The sequence below is a fragment of the Coffea arabica genome, chromosome 7e (genome assembly GCF_036785885.1).
Source record: "Coffea arabica cultivar ET-39 chromosome 7e, Coffea Arabica ET-39 HiFi, whole genome shotgun sequence".
NCBI classification, from domain to species: domain Eukaryota; kingdom Viridiplantae; phylum Streptophyta; class Magnoliopsida; order Gentianales; family Rubiaceae; genus Coffea; species Coffea arabica.
The window spans coordinates 7,422,267-7,446,090 of record NC_092323.1 but is presented as its reverse complement, the minus strand read 5'-3'; the positions used below and the strand labels follow the sequence as shown (position 1 = coordinate 7,446,090).

The 23,824-nt window shown below is 37.5% G+C and overlaps 2 protein-coding genes across 2 annotated transcripts; both read right to left on the bottom strand.

The window, feature by feature from the left end:
* Nucleotides 1-1,116: 1,116 nt before the first annotated feature.
* On the bottom strand, nt 1,117-2,932 carry LOC113701270 (probable aquaporin NIP-type). Its single transcript, XM_027221838.2, has 5 exons — nt 2,727-2,932; nt 2,389-2,610; nt 2,081-2,278; nt 1,610-1,671; nt 1,117-1,502 (listed from the first exon to the last, which is right to left on the bottom strand). The coding sequence occupies exons 1-5, from the start codon at nt 2,859-2,861 to the stop codon at nt 1,274-1,276; spliced, it is 846 nt and encodes a 281-aa protein (XP_027077639.1). The 5' UTR covers nt 2,862-2,932; the 3' UTR covers nt 1,117-1,273.
* A 2,346-nt stretch (nt 2,933-5,278) lies between these two features.
* Nucleotides 5,279-8,988, bottom strand: LOC113700494 (U-box domain-containing protein 45). The gene is made up of 2 exons (XM_027220976.2): nt 8,461-8,988; nt 5,279-6,379 (listed from the first exon to the last, which is right to left on the bottom strand). Exons 1-2 carry the CDS (start codon nt 8,799-8,801, stop codon nt 5,530-5,532), a joined length of 1,191 nt encoding a protein of 396 aa, XP_027076777.1. The 5' UTR covers nt 8,802-8,988; the 3' UTR covers nt 5,279-5,529.
* Between the last annotated feature and the right edge of the window lie 14,836 nt (nt 8,989-23,824).

Genomic DNA, 23,824 nt, shown 5'->3' with positions numbered 1-23,824 from the left:
CTTGAATTCCAGCCATTCCTCCTGAGCTTTTTGTATTGTTCTCATTGAGGGGTTGTTTTGCATTGAATTCTTTCTCATTTCTACTTTTCCAGATCTGCCAAAGAATATTGGCAGTTAAGGAAAGGTGTTCATTGCCCTTTCTTCTTGATTTTGCTTCTGCAACTGTGGTCCACCATCTTCTGAAGCATCCCTACTGGTTCATAATTCCTTCCCATTGGATTGGGGCTATCCTCCATACTTCTTTGACATAGCCGCAGTTAAGCAATGCATGTTCTATTGTCTCATTTTCCTCTCCACACAATCTACATATTGGATCACCTTGCTTGATCCTGCTGGTGATGATAAGTCACTCAAATTGTGAACATATATGAAGTGTGTAACCATGTACATTGTCCTCCCTAACTTAACATTGTTCAGAATCATGCACAGGTACATAGCATGTTTTCATGACTCAATTTCTCACATTTAGATGAGGTGTATCACAAGTCACCAACAAATTTCTTGCTATTACAATTTGTTCCTTTATTGAGATTTTCCTTCCATCTTCCATTTAATGTTTTGGTCGCTCATTGAAATTTATGTTTACTATAATATTTTCCTTTAATTATACGAGTATAATGCATCTTTCTTTGACCTAAAAGTATGAAGGAGTTTTTTAACAATTGCATATGGGCACTTGTTAATGTACTTATTGTCCTTTTTGTTTTCCAAAAAACTGGAAATTTGAATCCCTAATATTTGAGATTTCAACCTTAACCATTTGACTAATGTCCCGTCGACTCAACTCGGTATCTCGTCATATTTGAATGTAACAAACTAAATAATCCCAAAGATCCGGTCCATTTACCTAATTTTAAAGACAATCTTAGTAGTCATTCTTGACATAGGATTGCATGTTTTCAGACCTTTCATCGTTTAAAGCCCCAATGCTCATGTCCTCTTTCTGTCCGTCGCGTCGCCCATGCTCGCGACTAAGAGACGACAAAGGTAAAGAAGACAAAATATGACTCAAGAAATGACAAGTTGTTTGCAGAAAAATTCTGTGATACGTAGAAAATAACAATCCAAACTAAGAGACGACAAAGGTGAGTAGACTGGGAAGCAGAAATTGGAAGATACTGGGTAAAAAACCTCATATTGAGTAATAAACAAATGTTTCACAAGAAGATCCACAAATCATAACCAAAACAGTTGAAGCAAATAAAGCTACAGACACTAAATACTTTTCAAATATTTACATGTCCAAGCCTCCAGGGCAAACAAGCCTTCATCCCTAGCTAGAATTATCAAAATATTTTCTGGAAAGACTGTTGCGAAATGATCCGCCTTTCAAATGCTCTTCGAGCGGCTTATCAGTGTACCTGATCAAGTTATAGACAAATGCTCCGAGTATGGTTCCGATAATTGGTCCAACTATATAAACCCATAAGCCTTTATAAACATGCTTAACTATGGCTGGACCAAAGCTCCTTGCTGGATTCATCGATGCACCCGAAACTGGCCTGCACTCGAAATATTATCCCGTTAAACTCGGTCGGTTGAACAGTTTTCTTCGTCAAGATAGAAAGATTTTTATACTGTTCAAATTCAAATAGTACAGATTACATACCCTGCCACGAACACGTTTAGCATGATGGTCATTCCCACTGTGATTCCTGCCAGGTTTCCTATCTACACATTTCAAAAATTCAAGAAAATTCACTCAGGAGTTTGCATGGACATATTGAGAGTATTGAACTTTTTCAAATGCTTTTCAAAACCATACTTAAGTCTTGCCTTCTTTTTTTTTCCCTTTTTTTTAGAATGAGATTTTGGATTCTGAGGTCATGTTTGAATTGTATTTTTCTGGATTTTTTGTAGAAAAATTACTGTAACAATTTGATATACGTGAAATTTGACGGTGATCGGAAAATGTGTTTACGAAAAACGTAGCAATTTTTCTTTTCCAACTCTTTTACAAGTTCTGAATGCGCCCCAAGTCCTCCGCCACGGAGTCAGTAGATGAGATCAATGTCTAATGCAAAACGAACCTCAGCCGCACGAAGAATATATATGTATGTATACATATGGGGAGGATTACCGCTCTACTGTCCGTGGCGACGCCGGAGATGACGAACATTAATAGGAAGGAGATGATAATTTCTATGGCAAGAGACTGTCCATCGGACCCAGCTGGTACGGTACCAAAATAATCGTCGGAAGCCACATCGAACATCAAAGCCAATGTGCAACTGGCCAGAGTCGAGCCCATCAATTGAGCCAGAATGTACAGAGGCACCTGAACATTGTGGATTATTCACGATCAAATAAATAAAAATGTTTAGAGGGAGTTGCGTTAAAAGTAGGTTTCAATCATATCCCACAAATTTGAAGATTGAATGGTCTAACCTCTCTCCAGGGAAACCCACGAAAGATGGCAAATGCAACTGTGACAGCAGGATTAAAATGAGCCCCAGAAACATGACCCACGGTGTAAACCATGACCATCACTATCAGTCCCCACGTCACGCAAACGCCTGGAAATGTGACGTTGCCATAGATTTTATTCACAACAACTGAGCCACACCCGGCAAAAATTACAAAGTAGGTCCCAACCACCTCTGCTACAATCTGAGAATTGCAAAAACCATCATGTAATTGTAAGCAGGGGAAGCGAACATTAATAATTTATTGATTTTACGATGTCACGCACAGGAAAATAAGGTACGTTAACAAATATAATTGACCTTTTGCAGGATGATAATGATATCTTTTGATGAGAAAAAGCCCTTGTGATAATCGTATTCCCGCTTGTTGCTTTCAACGCCTTCTTCCATTCTTGAGATTTCCTCCTCTTCAACTCTATCAATACCGGCAGCCATACGTGGGATTGTATGTATTGTTTATAACCTTGCAATCCGCGATCAGTACAAGTTGTAAAGGCCGGAAGAAATCATGCAGTTTTGAAGGATTATGTAACTGAGAATTTTGCGGGATAAATATAGATGTTTAGGCAAAAGATTTTCGTTTAAAATCCTATTCAAGATGAGGTGTACAGTTGGATAAGGTTTTTAGGAGATAAGTTGCATCTAATTATAACTAACAAATACCCGTTAAAAACTGAGTACTATACAGCTTATATTACTTACTATTTTTAAATAGAGAGGTGCTATTTACACTCCATTTTTTGCTATTTACACTCTCACTATTTGTTTCATTACATACAAAACTATATAAATTAAAATGATACTAAGGGTGTGATCAACAAAAAGTGGGATTGCAAATAACAATTCCGTCTTACATAAGATTAGTTGTAGTTTGACCAAATCCTCCACAAATTAAGGCACTATTTTCCTTTCTTCAAAATAAAAATTAAAACAAGGTAAGGAAAAAAGCCCATGCTCTAACATATAAATGTTCGGATAAATGTCATTATACACTGATAACAATTTTTACAAAAATATAATGCTCATCTCTTTTGCTCAGTAGGAGTATACATTACATGTTTTTTTTTGCTAGCATAAGTGGGAGAATTCGAATCCAACCCATCCTTCTTCTTTACATACATGTCAATGGTGAAACTACATTGTTATTAGGTTTCCAAAACTGGGCTCTTAAGTAAATGAACTAGTTTCTTGAGCTACGTGTGTCCAAATTGTGTGAACTAATCGACTGATCCGTCTCCTAATAAGAGATGAAATGGTTGAGGTGATTACCTGACTGCAAACTTAGGAAATTAGGTAATTAGAGCTGATTGATTTTGAAATTGTTCTCATCGCTTTTCAGATTCCTGGTGTTTTGCTTTTCAACGCCTTCCATTTTTGAGATTATTAGTTCCCCTTAAAGTTTATCAAAACTGGTCGCCATACTTGAGACTGTTTATAGTCTTGCAACTCTTTGAAGAACTGGGTAACTTGATTTTGATTGATGGAGTTTCCATTTTGGATATAAATTGAGATGATTTAGGCAAAAAAAGGAAAAAAATCGTTTAAAATTTTAATGAAGGCAATATGTACAAGTGGATAAGTTCCATAACTAACACATATCTCTAAATTTTAAAAAAAAATTAATATTTCCTACACTGATAGTATATACACAATCAACGTTGGATGAATGACAATTATGCAAAATTTGAATTTAAAATTTAATTTTTACACATGTGTCATGGATTCAACAATGAGATATTTTTAAGGTTCAACATGTGTCATGGATATGCACTGTCAATGTATATAAGATTTATTCATTAAAAAAATGGATAAATTATCTTTTACGTTCGTGTAAATTAGTGTTTTATCATATAACTCGTCTATGGTTTAAAAATCTATATATAATCCCCTCATGATTTGGACTAATGTGTCACAGTTAGTTTTTTCAATTAAAACTGAGTCAAAAGTAAAAAGTCAAAGTTAAAATAATAAATTAACAAATTTACCTTTTCATTACTTTTTTTTTCCTCCAAACATAAAATAGAATAAATTAATATAAAAGTAGATAAATAAGAATTAGAAAATACCATTAAAGATTTGGTTTAAAAACCTATAATGATATTTGTAGTCAAAAAAGATTTGGGTATTTTTGTTTCTTATTTATTTGTTTTATATTTCCCCTCCATCCTTTTTGTTTCTTATTTATTTTTTTATTTCCCACCCATCTCTTTTGTACTTGGAGAAAATTAAGATTTTGTAGGCTAAATGTAGGTTTTCAAAATCATCTCATTCTCTTCCCTAGAGAGAGAGAGAGAGAAGGAAAAAAGAAAAAAAAAATGTAATGAAATGGTGAATTGTCAATTAGTAGTTTCATTTTGACTTTTTACCATTGATTGTTAGTTTTAATGGAAAAACTAATGGTGATATTTTAACTCAAATCATGAGAAGATTATATATGAATTTTTAAATCATAGAGGGTTTATGTGATAAAACATCAAACCATAGGAGAATAAAAAGTAATTCATCTTTTTTCAAAAAAAAAAAGAATCTCTATCTCATGTTAGTGACTCACCTCCTTTGATATTTTGGATAAGATTACTATGTTAAAGACTTTGCTCGCACGGCATAGCCTTTAGTTACTGCCTAAGAAGGTTGCTGCACCTAATATTCTTGTGCCTACCAGAATTTGTTGTTTGGTGCGATGCATCGTTGGCTATTGCCACACTATTAACGCAGCGCATGTACGGAGACTAGCCACCACGAGAGTTGCCTATAGCCATTATTGAATGTTTCTGGTTGTCATGGACCTTGATGAGACTGGCAGCAGGAAAATTAGAAAATGCAACTTTCGGAGCCCCGGAACATTTGAAGAATAGGTGCAAAGAAAACATTCACATATCATACAAGCTTTCAGTACACGTCGTATGGTACAACACTGGTAGCACACAATACCTACGGTACCAGCCTTTCAAAACTTTCCAGCTTATTGACACTTACCAGTCTCTTGGAACCCGTCAGAATGGGCCAGGACTGGCATGGTTTTATGATATTTTTACCTATCACACAAAAGTTTACATGGGAAACCTGTAATCATAAGAAAAAGTAAAAGCTGACCCATCAAAATTCACTTAGATGAAACCTCAGATGCACAACTAGCCACTGGCAAATCAGCTGGAGTGTATACCAGGGCCCTCTGCTGTAAATGTCTTAAACTCTGCTCCATACTAACTTGTACCATCTCGGCTAGCATCTGCTTGGCCTTCCCTGCTTGATCCTCGCCGTCTATCTGAGATATTAGGCTGGAAACTATGTTCTCTAGGGTGTCTGGTTGAAGCTCAGACCTTGGATAAGGAGAGTCTCTTAGCAACCGCAGAAGCAGTTGCGCTTTTGACTGGGACTTCAGTGATCCTTGAATGGTAAGCTCAAGAAGACCAGGTATTACGCCTTCCCGTAGAATTGGTTCCCTATACTTACTCCGATCACTCTGACACATTGTCAAAAGTGTTCCTACAGCATGTTCCCGGCTTTGAAGAGAACCACTTTCAAGCACTTCTACAACTGCAAGTACTCCACCTTCTTCAGATGTCAATGCAATTCTGCCCTCTTCAAAGCCTACCAAAGATTCCACGAGAGCTGTACATTTTTCAGCTGTTTTTGAAGACTTCTTAGAAGATTTTATCAAATCAACTATACAAGGAACTGGTTCTGTTTGAAGAATTAGGTTTAAATTGCCCGGATGAGTCGAGAGATTATAAAGAGCCATAACAGCATCAACCTTCATTTGCATGCATCCATCTCTTAGGATTTCCACAAGGAGAGGGATGGTCCCAGCAGCACTAATAATTGGCTTATTTACAGATGAAGCAGATAATGTTAGCAAGGCTGCAGTTGCATGCTCCTGCAATGGATGTTCCGACTGAAGAAAACCTACGATGGCCCCAAGAGCACCAGCATCAATTATACTTATCTTATTCCTGCCAAGAAATATAAAATAAATCAATTAGATGCTGTTAAAGAGAAGGAGCCAACAAGACACATATGCCCTGAAATTGGCACCCCTCAGTACATGGCTAAACTGACAGCAAATAAGCAACAGGCACGGCTGAATATATTCAGATGCAAACCGAGGTCATTTAATTAACTGGTGACTACACGACGTATTCGCTGATCAGCATTTCCTTGATTATCAAATTCCTACAAATCTAACAAGGTTCAAATAATCAAATTGCAAATGTGAAGCACGATATATCCTTTGTGCATTGCAGCCCATCAAAAACCCTGTAGAAGGAATGGGAAAACTTCTGTAAGTTGAAGTTTTGCATTCCCAGATGCACTCAATGTCACAAACAAGTATAGGTTCTTCCTCTGGTCACAGCAGTAACATCTTTCTGAGATACACGAAGGAAGCAAATTAACCACTTTGCGTGATATTGAGTTAGACCCAGAGCTGAAATGGCGTCAGCTAGACGCATCGTTACAATCAAGTTGACTGCCAGTTGATTAGTAATTAAAATAGGCTCCTAGAGCTATGAACTCTTTTTGCATATGCAAGCCAACTATAATCTGATCAAGTTAGGAAAAGCAGAGTGTAGCTCACCGATCGACACTACGCTAACATCCTTAAAAAAAAAAAAAAATCAAATAACAAAACTGTACTAGTCCCTCCCAATATCGAAGAAAGAGGTACCCTTTTGACTGACAAACTTAGATAAATAAATTGTTCATATTGCTTTGGAATAGAATTGGTAAAATTCTCAAAGGCCAAGCTTAAAAAGATGCAATCAATTTTTTATTAGAAGCACTAATCCAGTTTATCGACAAATTTCAGTTAATACGCTATTATTGCAGTCTGATGAAGACAATAAAGTTTCCCTTTCTGGCAGAGAATCAAGGCAAGGCAGAGGCTTCACAAACAAGGCAGTGGCCACGAGAAAAAAAGAGAAAAAGTAAAAAAGGAGATCATCAGAGAGGAAATAAAGTAAAGAGGGAGGAAACATTTAAAAAAGAAAGCGTAACATGTGAACAAAAAGAACAATCTCACCTTTAAACCTAACCAATCTGATATTTGAAGCATTAGATCCAAGTCATCCTTAGGAAAGCTTCTTGCTTGAATATGCTTTAACGATTTTTCAATTTTTTCCTTTTCCAAATTCGAGGCAATTTATCATAGTTGTCTCTACTAATCGTAGCTAAGTTTCCCTAATTTGGAATTTACATTAATTTTCAGAGCAAGAAAAACATCACAATATCCAGTTAAAAAAAAAAAAAAAAAGAGGACCATGAAAGCTGAGTATCATTACCTAAGGCAAGTTAAGCTTTATCACTACTGCTTCATACCTTTTTTTGGGCAACCAATCCAATACCAAGTGGAAAAAAAAATTAAAGCAAAAAAGAAGCACAGAAGATGAAAAAAGGTAGTAGCACACCAATATTTACTTTATGTAGATCACTGAATCCCATGGAAAAAAGCTAGAAAGCGACGGTAAAACAACCTTAAAAGGTAAAAATTTCAGAAAGCCCCCCAACAAATTCAGCTTATTAAAAATTACATCCACCCAATATAAACTAAGATGAATGGTAGCAGTAGTAGTAGACTAGTCGCAGTATAAGCGCAAAAAGGTAGTTGGACGTAGTTATCAGAGATGCTCCCCTGTGGGGTTTCTATCCCACATCGGTTCGGGGGGGTTTGGGGTTTGGGTTTATTAAGGTCTGCGGGAGCCTTCAAAAGTTGCCGGCTTTTGAAGGTTTCTCGCAGGTCAACTTTAGTAACGAAAAAGTCTGAGTTTCTCAGTCATCGGAAAAAGACAGAAACCTCGGGGAGGTGATCTCTCCATTTCAGTGGGTGTCTGGGGGGTCTTTACTTCTTAGCAGCGGGGCACCCCTGTGGGGTTTCTATCCCACATCGGTTCGGGGGGGTTTGGGGTTTGGGTTTATTAAGGTCTGCGGGAGCCTTCAAAAGTTGCCGGCTTTTGAAGGTTTCTCGCAGGTCAACTTTAGTAACGAAAAAGTCTGAGTTTCTCAGTCATCGGAAAAAGTAGTTATCAGAGATGCTCACGTTTCGTCTTTGACGGCGAGGTTGAGGAGGGCGAGAAGGGCGGCTTCGTTGGCCTCAACGGAGTTAGCATAAAGGAGCATCTGCACGAGGGGGTTAACGGCGTCAGAGAAATGACGACGGTACCTCTGGGAAGTCTTGGCGAGCCGGCGGATCTCCCTGGCGGCTTCAACTTTTTGTTGTACGTCGTCGGATTGAATGAGATGGAGTATTTCACTGACTTTAGATGGACTCGGACTGCGAAGAGGCACATCTGTATCGGGACTTGCGCCGGCGGTTGTCGTTGCTACTGCTGCTTCGGTAGGAGCTGTAGCAGCGACAACGTGGTGGTTCGGCAAGTCCATTTTACTACTGTGTTCTTTTTATTCGCCCGTTATTTGGGACTTTGGGAGATAATTATTTGTACGCAAGGCCAGTACTGGCTAGTAGGATGAAAGAATAAAATGGATTGGTGAGAGAAAAAAATCTGAGGTAGAAGGGCTGGGACTTGGGGGAATGAATGAATGAATGAATGGGAGGGGCGTTGTTATTAGTTGGTAAATACCCAAAAAAAAAAAAAAAAAAACGTAAGGCCGAGAGAAATTGTGAGGTCGGGTGCCGTGGCGTTAAGCAACAGTTATAGGGGCAGTGTCGTCACCAACAAAAAGAAAATTTGCTCCTAGCAGGGATAAAAAGGGCTAGGGCCTGTGGAGTGGGGGCCGGCGTTAGGTGGGGTACCCTAAGGCAGGGGTAGGGAGATTTTCGTGTTTCAACTGCTTGCCTTTGTCTTTGCTTCAATTGGCAGCTAGGAGGGTTGTGGCCTCGTGTGCTATTCTGCCTTGGGGCAGGGATCGGTTTTAAATTGATCCCGCCTTTATTAAAGTGGATCAGGAAGCGTCCTGGTGAATTAGTACAGTATAATCCTACTTTTTCTTGCTTGTTTGCTTTCTCTTTTATGTGTTCTCAGATACCATCACCCAAGAAACAGGCGGTACTCGATACTTTTTCTTGCTTGCTAACTCAAAAGTGTTAGTTGCGTAGGCGTAGTTATAATCAAAGTGTCAATCATAACCCAACTCATTTATATTTATCCGTTGAAATATGCTGTTCAGCAAAAAGTAGATTTAGATATGTAATAAAATTTGAATGGATAAATCGTGTGAACTTATTTAATTCGTAGATATTAGGTTAATTCGTAGCACCCATCTATGCACCATTCACAAACAATTGGACATCTAAACTCAATTTCGTATGGATGTTAAGCGGATAAATTTAAATCTCTAACTAATTCAATAACAATAACATGTGGTCATTCCTTGTTAAATAATATTTTTAAAAAAAAGTAAACAAAATTTTCAAGTGGGTCATAAGTAAGTAATTAAGTATATCCATACTCATTTATTAATTGAGTATAAATGAATTGATCCATTTTCACCCATTTTATTAAATGAGTACAAATAAATTGATCCAACGATACTCATTATTCATTTATGAGTGGCCCGAATAAGTTTGTGTTGATCCACTTTAACAACTCTAACTTATGATCTCCAACAACTTATGTGCTCATACTAGTTTGTGTTGATCCATTTCCTCCCATTGCATGTGCACAAATGCAAAGCACAATTTGAAAGCTCTAACAAAATATATTGCATCCAAATTATGATAGAAAAATACTCGTACTCTATGTATCATATAGTTACATGGATTACCACTTCTATTCTATGCAGTATATTTTATAGCCACATGGTGTAGTGACATATAGTCGATAACGATGTAAGAAAACTAATCTTGAGATTCACACGACTATTGTTCTTTATACTGCATACTCTACAAATGAATCAGTAAATCAAGTTCAACTTATGCTCCGTTTGACAAAACTGAAATCTAAAGTCTGAATTCATTAAATTATTGAATTATTAAATATTAAATCAAATACATTTGAGTGTATATCATATTCATTGATAAATGAATAGTTTATTACTTATTTTTGAAAATAAGTTTTGCCTAAGAAATGCAATATCACTTAATTAATTTAGATATTTAATTTTTTTTATCAAACGCATCTGAACATATTAAGATCTGAATCCATTAAGTTTAAGTGTTGAATTGACTTATCAGATGGAGGCTTTAGTATTTGCCAATTATAATGCGTAATACACAAATTTATGGTTTGCTTGTACCATACAATCCCGAGTATTCCAACTTTTCATTCATAAAGCGGACGACTAGTTTTTATTTCCCAAGGAAAGCACCCTCTTACCGACGAACATGAAAAAAGAAAAAAGAGAGAGAGAGGTTCGTTGTATTGTGTCTGTGCGTGCGCTATTCTTCAAAGTTTTTAGAATTTGTACGAATTATAAAGTTCAACCTATTCATTGGATTTTAAGATATAACAAATAACCTCCGGCATTAACAAAAAACATTTCATAAGTTGCTCTGTCATTATTTCAATCAATCTCCTTTTTTATTGTTTCTGAACAATTTTATGAGACAATATTGTCTTAACGAGGATAGTTTAAATTAAATTTCTTAATGTTGATTAATCTAAATTTTCTAGTGATAGGGGATTATTTGGGATAATTTTTTGTTTAAAAAAATACCGTAGCACTTTTTTGATGTAATATATGTGAGATAAAAAGATGATTAAAACATGTGTTGATGATGCCAATAAATCAATATGTGTATATAAGGTGCAAACCAAACAATACTAATTCCTTTCTGGAATTGAAATAGGATAAATTATACAGATATATACGTTAGCGTACAAATTTTCATTTAGGCATGAAGCCATAAACCGTGAATTCCTTCTCCTCCAACGGGGTCATGTTTGTCTACGTAAACATTCTAAATATCTTTTCATGAGTGTTAGTCCGTGGCCATAATTTATGTTGAGGAGTGGTGAGGGCATTCAAAGTTCAAAATGTACCAAAACAAGTATGTTAGAAAAAAGTGTCAAGTTTGAATGCTGAAGGAAGGAACCACTGGGCCAATGGCTCAGTGGCCACCAGGGAGGGACTTAAGTCCCTCCTTGAGCTGTTGGTGAGGGTTCAAACCTCACAAGCAGCGAAAAAAAATCTAAGGGTTGTGCCATAATACTTCCTTGATCTAGTTGGATCTGTATACCCACTAGCCCCTACAACAGCCTCCTTAGGCTCCCCCTCCCCCTAGATTAGGATAGAGTAGGTTATACAAATGTATCGTCGCTGACAAAAAAAAAAATGAATGCTGAAGGAGGATACCGTATACGTACTCTGGAATCTGGACCGACATTCATTGCTGCCGTCGGTCGACGTAGTCTTTCCATTTTTGTATTCCTTTTTCTCCTTTTGATTGGGAAGAACGCAGTCTTTGCTGGCATTTAACATGACGGCGATGGAAAACGCCATGCGTATGCTTTCTAAGGCTAATTGAGGACCGGCGTAATTGGCCAATTGAGGCATTTTCCTTGAAATTCAGGGCACAAAATTTTGGTTATTTAGCTTTTGATTTTCATACCTGAGCCTGTTTGGATTGCCATTTCTTTGAAAATTTTGTAGCAAAATTATTATAACGATATGATATATTTATATGGTAGAAATATGATTAAGAAATGAGTTCAGAGAAAAAAATGGCAATCTGCCAATTTCGTAGGGTAAATTTGAAGACTAGAAATGGTACTCTGTGTACTCAGGTAGCAAAACACGTTGTCGTTGCGTGGCCTTCTTTCCTGTTGGCTGAGATATTTAGGTTGGCCTTTCTCCTCTATGAAAGTTCGTAACACGTGCGGTTGTACTTGCTGTCTTTAACTTCTTGTGCGAGGATGATTTTTACTAATCTAATAATGAGCTTGAAGCCTTAATCCACAAACATACTTTTCAGAGAAGAGAAAAATTAAGTCATGAATTGATCTATTGGTTGACAGAAATCTAACACAGTACAGATTTATAAATGCTGAAATGAATGCCCTGTTCTTTTCGTTTTTACATGCTTTAGGCTTTGGCCAAAGCAAAGTGGGTCTTGATTAATTAGACACGATGGCCAGTGGGACCTCTTCATAAAGATTTCGAGGTTACCTATCATTTGGAACTACAATTATTAGCACCTGATTAATGTTGATCAGATAATCGCAAACAAGAATAACGGTGGAAGGTAATTGTAAGAAGGCGGGCCCTATGAAGTATGATTTTGGTTCTTCCTATGTGTTGTCACGGTATAGAGTACAAGTTTCGTCCATAGGAATTGAACATCACATATCTTGTCTCGTGGAACGAGAGGTTAATGATTCAAACATTTTCTCTCACCCAAAGTTGTCACTTAACGTAATTTTACTTAGATCCATATGAGTACGTTGGTAGTTCAGTTCATGTAAATTTCTCTTGTGGAGGGTCATCCCTCTCTAAAATAGATTAGAATACGTGTAAATGATGACAATGAAAAAGGGAAAAAAAAAAAGAGAAAAGCCCTCAAAATGTATGTATATCTTTGGGGAATTAAAGATGTATGAACAAAATATTCATTTCTTGAGTTTCAAGTGATTTTTTTTGCCAACCTTTTGTAGACACCAAATTTTGAATAATTTTATGTAGCATCTGTTTCATGATTTTCATTTTAGATTGCTTGCATTTTAGTTCGTTATTGTGTGTTTTGCACTATTAGTTGTTATGATATTTTAGTTTTATTCATTTTCGCCCTTTTAGTTGACCTATTTCATTTGCTATTTATTCTTGTTTACTTTTAGTTTTAGTTTTTAGTTTCAGCTTTTAAGTTTAAAATTAGCATAGAGTTTTTAGAAAAAAGAAAAGGAAAACATCAAAAATATGTTTTAGTCATTTTGTTTTTATTCAATGCTTTCTTGAAAGAAAAATGAAAATGAAAAATCATAAAAAAAGGAGAAAAGAGAAAATTAAAGAAAAAGAGGAAAAAGAGGAAAAAGAAGAAAAATTCAAAAAAAATAGGCTTTAGTTGGATTGGAAAAATGTAAAAAAGAGAAAAAGAAAAAAGGAAAATTTGTTCACAAAAATATGTTTATTTCTTTAAATTCAATCTTTGGGCACTTTAGTTATTTTTATTAAGTTATTTTGAGAAAAAGAAAATGATGAAAATGAAAAATTAAAAATGGCCATTTTTGTTTAGTTTTTTGTTTAAAATTATTTTTGTTTTGTTATTATTATTATTACCTGGTTTGTGTAATTTTGTTATTATTATTTATATTTTATTTTATCATTTCTGTAATTATCAAGTTGTTTTTTCAAAAAAAAAAAAAAAAAAAAAATGCTCGCGGCATGCAAGCTGCATTTTGCCGCAGCTTGCAAAGGGATCATCGAGCGGCTCCTTAGCTGCAAATACAGGGAAAGTTGCTGGAGTTTTAGGGTTGGGGTTTGCTCGTATAAAAGCCAAGAGAAAGGGGAGCCGCAAGGGGAGAGTTTTTTGAAAAGAACGGCAAAAGAAAAACGCAAGAGCGGAGAGGAAGAGAGTAACGGCTGCAGCAAAAATTTGGGAAAAGAGAAGAGAGTTGTCGGCTGGCATTTTTGAAAAAAAAACCTGTAGGGATTGAGAGTGGGACTAAAAGGATTGAGAGTCAAAGGGGGAGGGCAGAGTGAAAAGCTGAGATTGGAAAAAGACTTGGGCTGGAGGAAACTGCAAAGGAGTTCTCGGCTGTGTGAGTGAAGGAACCAGAGGAGGAAGAACGTGGGCAACCGGGAAGGTTAAGCTTTTTGGGCTGAGCAAGGGCACTTTGTTCATCATCCAAGATTCTGTTTTTTCCTTTTGAAAAGGATAAAGGTAATGCCTTTCACTTGTCTTCTGCCCATGGATTATAAAATCATGTATGAAATGTTGAAGCTTTGCTGCGATGCTGTTTTTGTTTTGCCGTGAGTTTTGCTTTTCTTTTTCTGCACTTATGGGATTGGCAGCACGGTCAGGTTTACTGGATTTGGGGTGAAGTTATGAGAGTTATGTGATTGGGGATGGGCTGTTGTGCAGCTTGACTGGGTTTTCTTTTCCTTCTTCGCATGAGTAGATTTGGTTTGGATTGAAATATTTGCAGAAACTGATTAAAGCTTGTGTCTTTTGCTGTTTTCTTTTGCTGCATTTTCTTCGTTGTTTTCGATTGGAATGGTCAGTAGATAGATTCATGTTTAAAGATGTGTGCGAGTGGATTTGTAGATGATGAATGCCGTGCAATACTTGAGCTGGACAATGGATTTCAGATTGCTAGCTATTCTACATGATTGTCTGTCAGAATTTCGGTAGTCCATTAGCCCTTTGTTTGTTCTTGTTGGTTTGGAGTTAGAGTTCAGTAGCTTGTTGTGAGTTAAAGTGAGGATGTTGGGTTGGAAATATTTAACCAAAGCCTTGTCTATGAACCAAAACTTGGTCTGCACTATGAAAAGAAAAATCTGGTTAGCAAAACCATTTCTGCATTTATTTTTCAGAACTTTGGGACGATACATTTCTATTTTTTCTGGTCATTCGGATTGTGATCATTGTGTAATTTGTTGCTTAGCTTAAGGTTGTAATGTTGGATTGAAAAACATCTGATCAAAGCCATGTATTTGAATCAAAATCTGGCCAGCATCATGAAGTGGAAAGAAAAGCCGTGGCATGTGAAAATTGCAGAAAAATCTTGTTCCTCAAATCATTTTTGTTGCATTTTGAGTTTAAAACCTGTTTGATCTTACTCCTACCTTTGCTTCAAATCTCTACATTTTGATTCAAGTGGAGATACTTGGGTTGTTTGCATGAATATAGATTCGGCCAAATGGATAGGAAATTGAATGAGACTATGCAACCGTGAGTTTGCAGCATGCTTGAGTTTTTCCGTGACCTTTTGCACCAGTTCTCCTATGTTTCTTGTTTGTTTAGATGTCAAATTCATGTCTTGTTTGTTTAGTTCAAAGTTTAGGTGTTAGATCAAGGAAATTTTGGTTAAGGTTGCTTGAATCTGAAATCTGGTCTTGGAATGTGAGGCTAAGAAAGTTACAGCAGTTTCATTCTTCAAATGTTTTGCCCACTTTTTTTATGATTTTGCATGGTTTTTTTTTTAAGTTTCCTATTTGATTGGATGATAGTGATGGTGTAGTTTGCTGCTAGTTTAAAGTTGTGAATTTGGACTTGAAATCTGTTCTCGAAAAAGCTGTGCTGGAATTTTGTTTCGGTTGATGAAGTATGACAGAAATTCTGCAAGAAAAATGTCTTCTACGTGAGTTGCATGCTTTTGCATGAAGAATGTCCAAGAAAATTGCAGCTTTACTCCCTCTAGTTTCCATCTATGTTTCAAGGGCCCAATTATGTGTTTGTTCTTACAATTAGGTCCTAAAACACTTGCATTAATCACATTTTTGCATTTGATTTTTATGGGTCCCATCTTAAGTCATCAATTTTGGTATTTTATTTTACTCTCTTTCAGAAAATTTTCATGTCCTTCTAATTAAGTCCCTCTTGCATTAATTGCTTTGTACATGGTTGGTTTGTCTATGTAAATACTTTAATTGACTCAATTTAGTGTTTAACTTTCATTTTTCATATTTAATTTTGGTTTCATGTGATTATTTGATAATTTAAGTGGTACCTTGACCTTTTTATTATTTTGGAGGGTAAGTTAGTAATTTCACTACGTTAGGGCGTCGCTTCAAGGGAGGTACACTCTATCCTTCATGTGCACTTCATTTGACCCTACGTGCTCCTACGTGTTATGTGAATATGCATGCCTACTCCGCTTTCCTTACCTCCTTGCATGCATTTACTTGCTTTTACTTTTATTTAAGTTTTATGGGGTATGTGTACACCTCTTGGCTTGTAATAGATAGGGCTCGGAGAGCCTCTGGTCCATTTCCCCTTCCCCTTTATGTTTTTATGGGGTATGTGTACACCTCTTGGCTTGTAATAGATAGGGCTCGGAGAGCATCTGGTCCATTTCCCCTTCCCCTTGGTTGCTTGCTTTTGTTGCTACATGTTTAATTGCTTTAGTAGGCTCTTGCATCTAGTCGAGCATGCTAAGTGCTACGTGTTACGTGTTTACGAGCGTTTCGGCATGTCTACTTGCTTTCATAACCATGAATGAATGGAATGGATGAATGTACGTCACCACACTAGTCCAACGCTAGTTGTGGCTCATTATTTCATTAGGAATTCATAGAAAGGGCTAGTCCAACGCTAGACCCAATAGGATTTTTCCTTTGTTTTTCATTAATGCATTATTTGCCTGTTCACTACATATCATGCATTTTTTTAGTTTTATCATTTTGCATGCCCCTCGAACCCCTTTTCCCCTCATTTTAGGTTTTGCATCCCATGCTAGCTATAGGGTTCATTTTGCTTGAATGTCCCCTTCTGATAAGGGAAACGAGCGAGTGTGGCTACTCGATAGCCTTAGCACGCTAGTTTTGCCTTCTAATCAAAGGGAAAATCAAAGTCGAAAAGTTAGGAGTCCACCCCCGTACCCGACTTGTTGCATTCTTCTAGGGTCATACTTTCATTTTTATCACCTACATACTCTCTTAACCACATTTTTTTACATTTCTCAGACCATACTTCATTTTACTACATTTTACCCATCACTTGCTTATTTTCCCTTCACAAATAAAATTCCACTTTACCTTATATATCTATTATTCTATTTTCATACACTTGCACACGAAAAACACTTGAACTTTATACAATTTCACACAAGCACCTTTATACAATTTTGCACACTTGCACTTGCATTTCTTGCATCTTTCATACACTTTCACACTTGCACACTTGAATCTCATTTGCATTAATCGACCTCTATGAGGTTTTCCTTTGTTGGCCGCCACAATTCATGTGGTTTGGGACCAAAAGCCTCACAAGAGACATCGTAGAACTTAGGATTGCATTTTTTTTCCGTTTTGCATTCATCTAGTCATATCCAACGTGCGAACATACATTGGGTAGAAAAATAGGAAAGGTAAGGTTAAGTCGCGCAACTAGCCTTGGCTAGGTCAAAGGGGTGCCTTGGATTCTATCCTTGCCTTCCCCTTTGTCAAACGTGACTCCCGAACCTTTTTTTTTTTCTTTGGCTTACGTGGACTAGGAGTCGTTTTTAAAAGGGTTTTACTACTTTGTCTTTAAAAATTTATTTTTTAGGTGACTTGGTACACCTTAATCATTACCAAGTGGCGACTCCAATTTCTCATTCAAAAACCCTTTTAAAAACTATTTTTTGGGTCGAATCGTCGCTTTTTCAAGTCCCATATTAGACCCATATCTTTTTCAACTCACAAAAATCATTTTCCAATCAAAATTGAATCAAAAACATCTTTCTCAAACCATTTATTTTTCAGTCAAAAAGTGGGGCGCGACAGTTGGCGACTCCACTGGGGACTTCCTAAGTGGGTCCAAGCATTTGACTTAGCCATTCTTTTTTCTTTTCTACCCTTTTTATGCATAGCATTTGGATATTAGGGTTGCATTTTTTATTTTAGGACTTTTTCGCCTCGCGCGCGTATCAAACTTTTCCCTCACTCACGTATGTGTGATTGGTTGATTGGATGTTGTTTACTTGATTATCTCGCGCTTGCATTGCATTTGGGGGGGGTGTGTGTCACCTCTAGAGCCTCGCGTGGTTCTCAACCCTTTCCCTCAAAATAGGGAACACTTCATACGTGCACGTTTACTTGCTTTTATCCCATTTTATTTTATTTTTCGTGGGCGTTTCCCACACCGCCTTGTAGGATTAGGATCGATTGCCTTGGGTAGGCGGCTGGTGTGCTCTGCGCCCATAGCGCTACCTAAGGGATCACTCGAGCCACCGATCGAAGGCCCTGGGAGTGATGACCCTTCGCCTTTAGGTCTGAAGGCTTGGGAGCCGAAACTTTATCGAGTCTAGGCATTAGTGAGCCACAGCCTCATGCATCCATGTTAACATTTTCCTAGGTTAGAGTCAGCCTCACCCTTTTCTAAGTACATTAGGCACGAGAGAAGGGGTTCCACCCCTTTTACTTGTTTTATTGTATTTCTTTTTCTTAATTGCTCCCAATGTGTTATGTGTACTATCAATTGCACTAACCATTTCTTTGTTTTCTTGACTTGCATTCATGTGCCTTAGCAATAAGAGGCCTCTTTGGCACTCTTTTAGTGACTCACCCACTAGATAGCTCACATGTTTAAATTTTAGTCTTTGCACTTAATTTTCAGTAAATACATTTCATTTTTAGACCTTTGCCCCCCGTTGCATTATTTATATCCTTTAGGCCATATTTGTCACATATTTACATCGCTTTAATAAATGGCATCATGCATAAACCATAGAAAGGGAATGCCACATAGGGAATCCCGTGTTTAGGAATAAGCCACATTGTGTCTCGGATACTTAATCCAGTGAGACTTGCACGTTTACATTTTTGTACCATCCAAAGGGGTAGTGCACAAGGTAAGGTAGGATCCGATCATTTTCATGGAGTGATCTTTGGAATATGAGCATCTAATAATCACTTTTTGGCCATTTTATCAAAATTGGTAAAAATCCCTTGCGCGAAGGACATTAATTTGAAGAAATTCACAAATGATTCCTCCTATTGAGACGATAAATAAATTGAGGCCAAAATTTGATTTCTAGAAGGTCATAGACTAATGCACCTCAATAATTTTGAAATAACCAATGGCCGGACATTTCAACCAATCCATTTTGCCAATTCATTCAATAAGTCATCAATTCATTTGACCAATTTACCCTTTTTAGGGTCACTTGGTCGATTTTCAATAAATCATCAATTCATTTGACCAACTTACCCTTTTTAGGGTCACCTGGTCGATTTTGAATAAATCGTCAATTCATTCGACCAATTTACCCTTTTTAGGGTCATTCGGCCGATTTTTGAATAAATCACTAACTCAATTTCATTCGTTTGGCCAATTTACCCATTTTTAAGGCAACCGAGCCGATTTTGAATAAATCAAGTTTCGTTCAATCTATTTGATCAATTTACCCTTTTTAGGGTGATCTGATTAATTTTGGATAAATTAAATTTCATTCAATTCATTTGACCTGTTTCCCTTTTTAGGGTAATCCGGTCGATTTTTAATAAATTGTCAATTTCATTTGACCAATTAGGATTTCAATGTCGAATTTCAAAATGGAAAACCTAGTCGATTTTGAGAAAAGCATCCATTGCATCCAGTCATTTGATCAGTTGGAGTTTTGACTCACTGAGAAAATTTGTCAAAACGAATTCCCATCTTTTCGATAGGAAGTTCGTCAAGGTCAAACCCGTGCGTTTTTGCAAGTTCTTGTCTCGATCCAAAGTGGTCAATCCCTTCGGACGTTGTCCTCATTTTGACAAATCTCTCGTTGACCAAATTCTTTCAAAAAATTATTTTTCACTCAATGAGTTGATCAGATTCATCAGGTATGGTATGGTGCCTACCTCAGAGGATTGCATCTTCATTCTAGGCCTACCCTTGGCACAAAAAGGGCTCCTCCATAGGACATGCATCCGAATTCTTTGGATATTTACTAACTCTTGTCTTTTTCTTTTCCTTTTCTTTATTTTTATTGTAATAGCTAAACGACGGCTAAATCTAAAGGCAATCTTTCAAAATTTTCAGGTAATATTTAAACATAGCTTCTCGTCGAAGCCCCATCATAACGCGATCCCGTAGTCAAGCCCAGAGGAACCGTGTAAACATGAGTTCACAACCGGAACAGTCGGATAGGTCTGCTACTGCAGCCCAACCTGAGACTGCAAGTTTGGGGGTCCAACTGACCGAGATGCTTACGAAGTTTGGTGAGATGGCATCTGAAATGGCCGCCCAAAAGAAATTAATCGATGAGCTTATCAGTAGTGGAGTTCAACCCGAGCCTGTACTCGTCAGTCAATCGGGGCCAGAATCATTGGTTATGCCCATGACCCAAGCCACTTTTGCTCCGCCCTTCATCATTCCACCCGAAGGAACTTTCACCTATCCTACCATACATTTGCCAAACACTTACCCTCCTAACCTTTCGTTCTTTCCTACTCACATGCAAGGTCCCCAACCGCAAATCACCTCAAACATACCACCTGAGCCACATACCTTTTATCACACTGCTGCTGAGCCATTCCTACCAGACTATACTGTTCAAACCAAGCCAGAAATGGGGGAATCTTCTGCTCCCGTTGATATAAAGTTGCTCAAGCGTCTCGATCGTTTTGATGAATTTATGAGAAGGAATCAGGGGTTAAACAAGCAAGGAGTCTTGGATTACGATGAGTTTTGCCTCTTTCCAAATGTGCAATTGCCTGAGGGGTTCAAAACCCCTAAGTTTAACAAGTACGATGGAACTGGCAATCCCAAAACGCACCTCCGTCTGTTTGCCAACAAATTGGGAAGGCCCATAGACAACGAGAATTTGCCTTTACGGTTGTTCCCAGAAAGTCTGGAAGGGGATGCCCTCGATTGGTATTCTAATCTGAAGCCCGAAGAAGTAAAAACCTGGATCGACTTGTCCAAAGCTTTTGTAAGGCAATACGAGTATAATTGCGAGCTGGCTCCTACACGAACCACGTTGGAAGGGACAAAGAGGAAGCCATCTGAAGATCATAAAACCTATGCTAAAAGATGGAGGAAAATAGCTGCAACGGTTGAACCACCAATGACTGAAGATGAAATCATTCGCACCTTCATTAAAGCACACGATCCCCCGTATTTTGAGGAAATCTTTCGCATGACTGGATGCTCATTTGCTGCTATCGTCAACAAGCTTGAAGAATATGATGATTTTGTGAAGGCTGGAAAGATCGTTAATGTGTCGGCTCTGAAATCACAATTGGAAGCAATGCAAAATCAAGGCAGCAATAACAAGAAATTCCTGTTCAAAAAGAGGGAAGAGGAAGTTTCATTTGTCTCGAAACAAGGAGTTTCTTTCCGACCTAGATCCCAACAATATCCCACCTACCCCCCCCATTATCCATACCAACCACACCTTCAACCTGTGTACCATACCACTATTAACCACCCGCAACCTCGACCAAATTACCTAAACACACCTACAACACCATTCCATATTTCTCCACATAACTTTCAAACTAGACCTCGCTCTCCTTATCATCCAAGACCCACTTACCCGTCAACCATAATTACAACTATCAACAGACCGCTGGCATCCGAGACCCGGCCCGATATAGAACTTTTACCAATTTAGGTCGGCCCTTGGATCAACTGTATGAGCAGCTCAAGGCCGCGGGGAAAATTGGTACAATACCTCCTAAAGTCTATACTAAAGGAGTTCCCCCTGGTTATAATCCTCAATCTTTTTGTGCCTACCATTCTGGAGCTCCTGGACATTCTACTGTCAATTGTTGGGTACTTAAACACAAAATCCAAGACATGATTGAGGCCGGAGACATAATTTTGAAAGGGAGGGAAGAACAAGGACCAAATATAAGTACAAATCCTTTTCCTGAACACAAGGACACCTTTGAGGCATCCACCTCCAATGACGAAATTTGAAGGTCTTGAAAGAGCTCTTCACAATTTGGATGGCTGACTATCTTCCCTCTCGAAGGGAATTTTGATAAATCTAGGGGTTGTCATTTACTAAAATTCATGAAAACTTTTTCTTGCATATGTACATAGCTTAATGAAAGCATCTTTTGCAATTTGATTATTTGTCTATTTGATTATTGTTTTGATTTTTTGTTAATTCTTTGAGATGGCCAAAGGTGAAGTTATTTGACTCTTTGAATATCACTGTTTTGGAATTTGATGAAACCCTTTATTGAAAATCCCTCCATTAAAAAACCCTCATTGAGAAATTCCTTCATTGAGAAAGCCTTCATTGAAAAATTCCTTCATTGAGAAAGCCTTCATTAAGAAAATCCTTCATTGAGAAAGTTTTCATTGAGAAAAACCATTGAAAAATCCCTTCATTAAAAATCAGTTCACTGGAAAAATCCCTTCATTAAGGAATCCCTTCACTGGAAAAATTCTTTCATTTGAAAATTCCTTCATTGATAAATCCCTTCATTTGAGAAAATCTCTTTCCGGCCAGGTTGGAAGTTGATTGGTTAAAACAGTATCATTAACGATTGATTCTGATTGATGAAAAGGAGTTGAATGCTATGTGCCATGACCAATATTGTCAAAATGCATGGCCTATGTTCATAACAAAAGGGTCCGCCACCGATATCCTGAAGAAGGGAACAAAGTGCTAATGTGATTCAAATTGACAAAGCTTATTGGATGTTCAAGAGGTATTGCCTGGAGGAGTACTCATTTTGGGCAGAGATGGAAGGACAGACATTCCCTCGACCTATCAACTCAGACATGTGTAAGAAATTCTTTATTTGATTATGCAAATTCCTTCTAGGAAATCATGCAAGAGACGAGGCAAAAGTCAGGCCATCTTCCTTTCCAATCAAAACATTTCATCCCTAGTCGTCCCTTTTGAGCTATCAGAACAATAATTTTTTCGTTTGGCAGCCCCTGAAGATTGCAAACCCCACACTGGGACAAATTCATTTTAAAAAGAGATGATTAGAAGGGGAAAGCCCTACACTGGGGCAAATTTATTTTTGAAAATGCAAAAAAAGAGAAAGGAAAAGAAAAGGAAGAAAGAACCCCACACTGGGGCAAATTTAGTTTTGAAGGAAAATGCAAAAAGTAAGAAGAATGCAATGAAGAAAATGCAAAGAAAGAAAATCCAATCAAACTGGGGCAAAATTTTCCTCAGTTTCGTTCAAAATGGGAAATAATTTCAAAATGATGCAATCTCAGGCTATTTCACACCCCTCTCATCAAAATTTGCTTTCAAGCCTCAATTTTTCTTGAAAAACACCTCACCTGACTTCATTTCAAAAGCCCAAAGTCCTGGCTTTCGTCATTTGCGTATTTTCTATTGGGAAGTTTGCTAATCAACTGGCAAGTGATGTCCATAATGCCTTCGCCTAATCTTACAAGGGAAGCGCATTTTACTGATGTCAGCAATCTTCAGTTCATGCTCCTGAGTCGATTATGGTTTAGTTTTTCCATTGTTCCTTAGGTGAAAACCCGAAAGGGCACCTCAAAAGAAAAGGAACAAAACAAAAGAAAAAGAGAAAAACAAAAACAAAAAACAAAGAAAAAGAAAAGGAGTGGGGGCAACCTTGGTGAAAACCCGAAAGGGCGCCAAGGTAGGATTTCTGCAATGAGCAAGCACAAGGAGGAACAACTGGTGGTTTGGTCCATTTGGACTTCTCCTCATTTTTGTCATACCTCTGCCAATATTGAATTCCAGAACAAGGATATTCAGAGATTCGAATATGCATCCTTTGGCCAAAGCTGTGTCATTTTGTAAAACATTCTTTTGCAAATACATTCTTAGGAGACTCATTTTTACCAAATTTCTTGCATTCATGGCATTTTTGTGGAATTTAAGCACAAATAGTTGTGAGTGCATTCTTGTGCATATTCATTTTTACATGACATG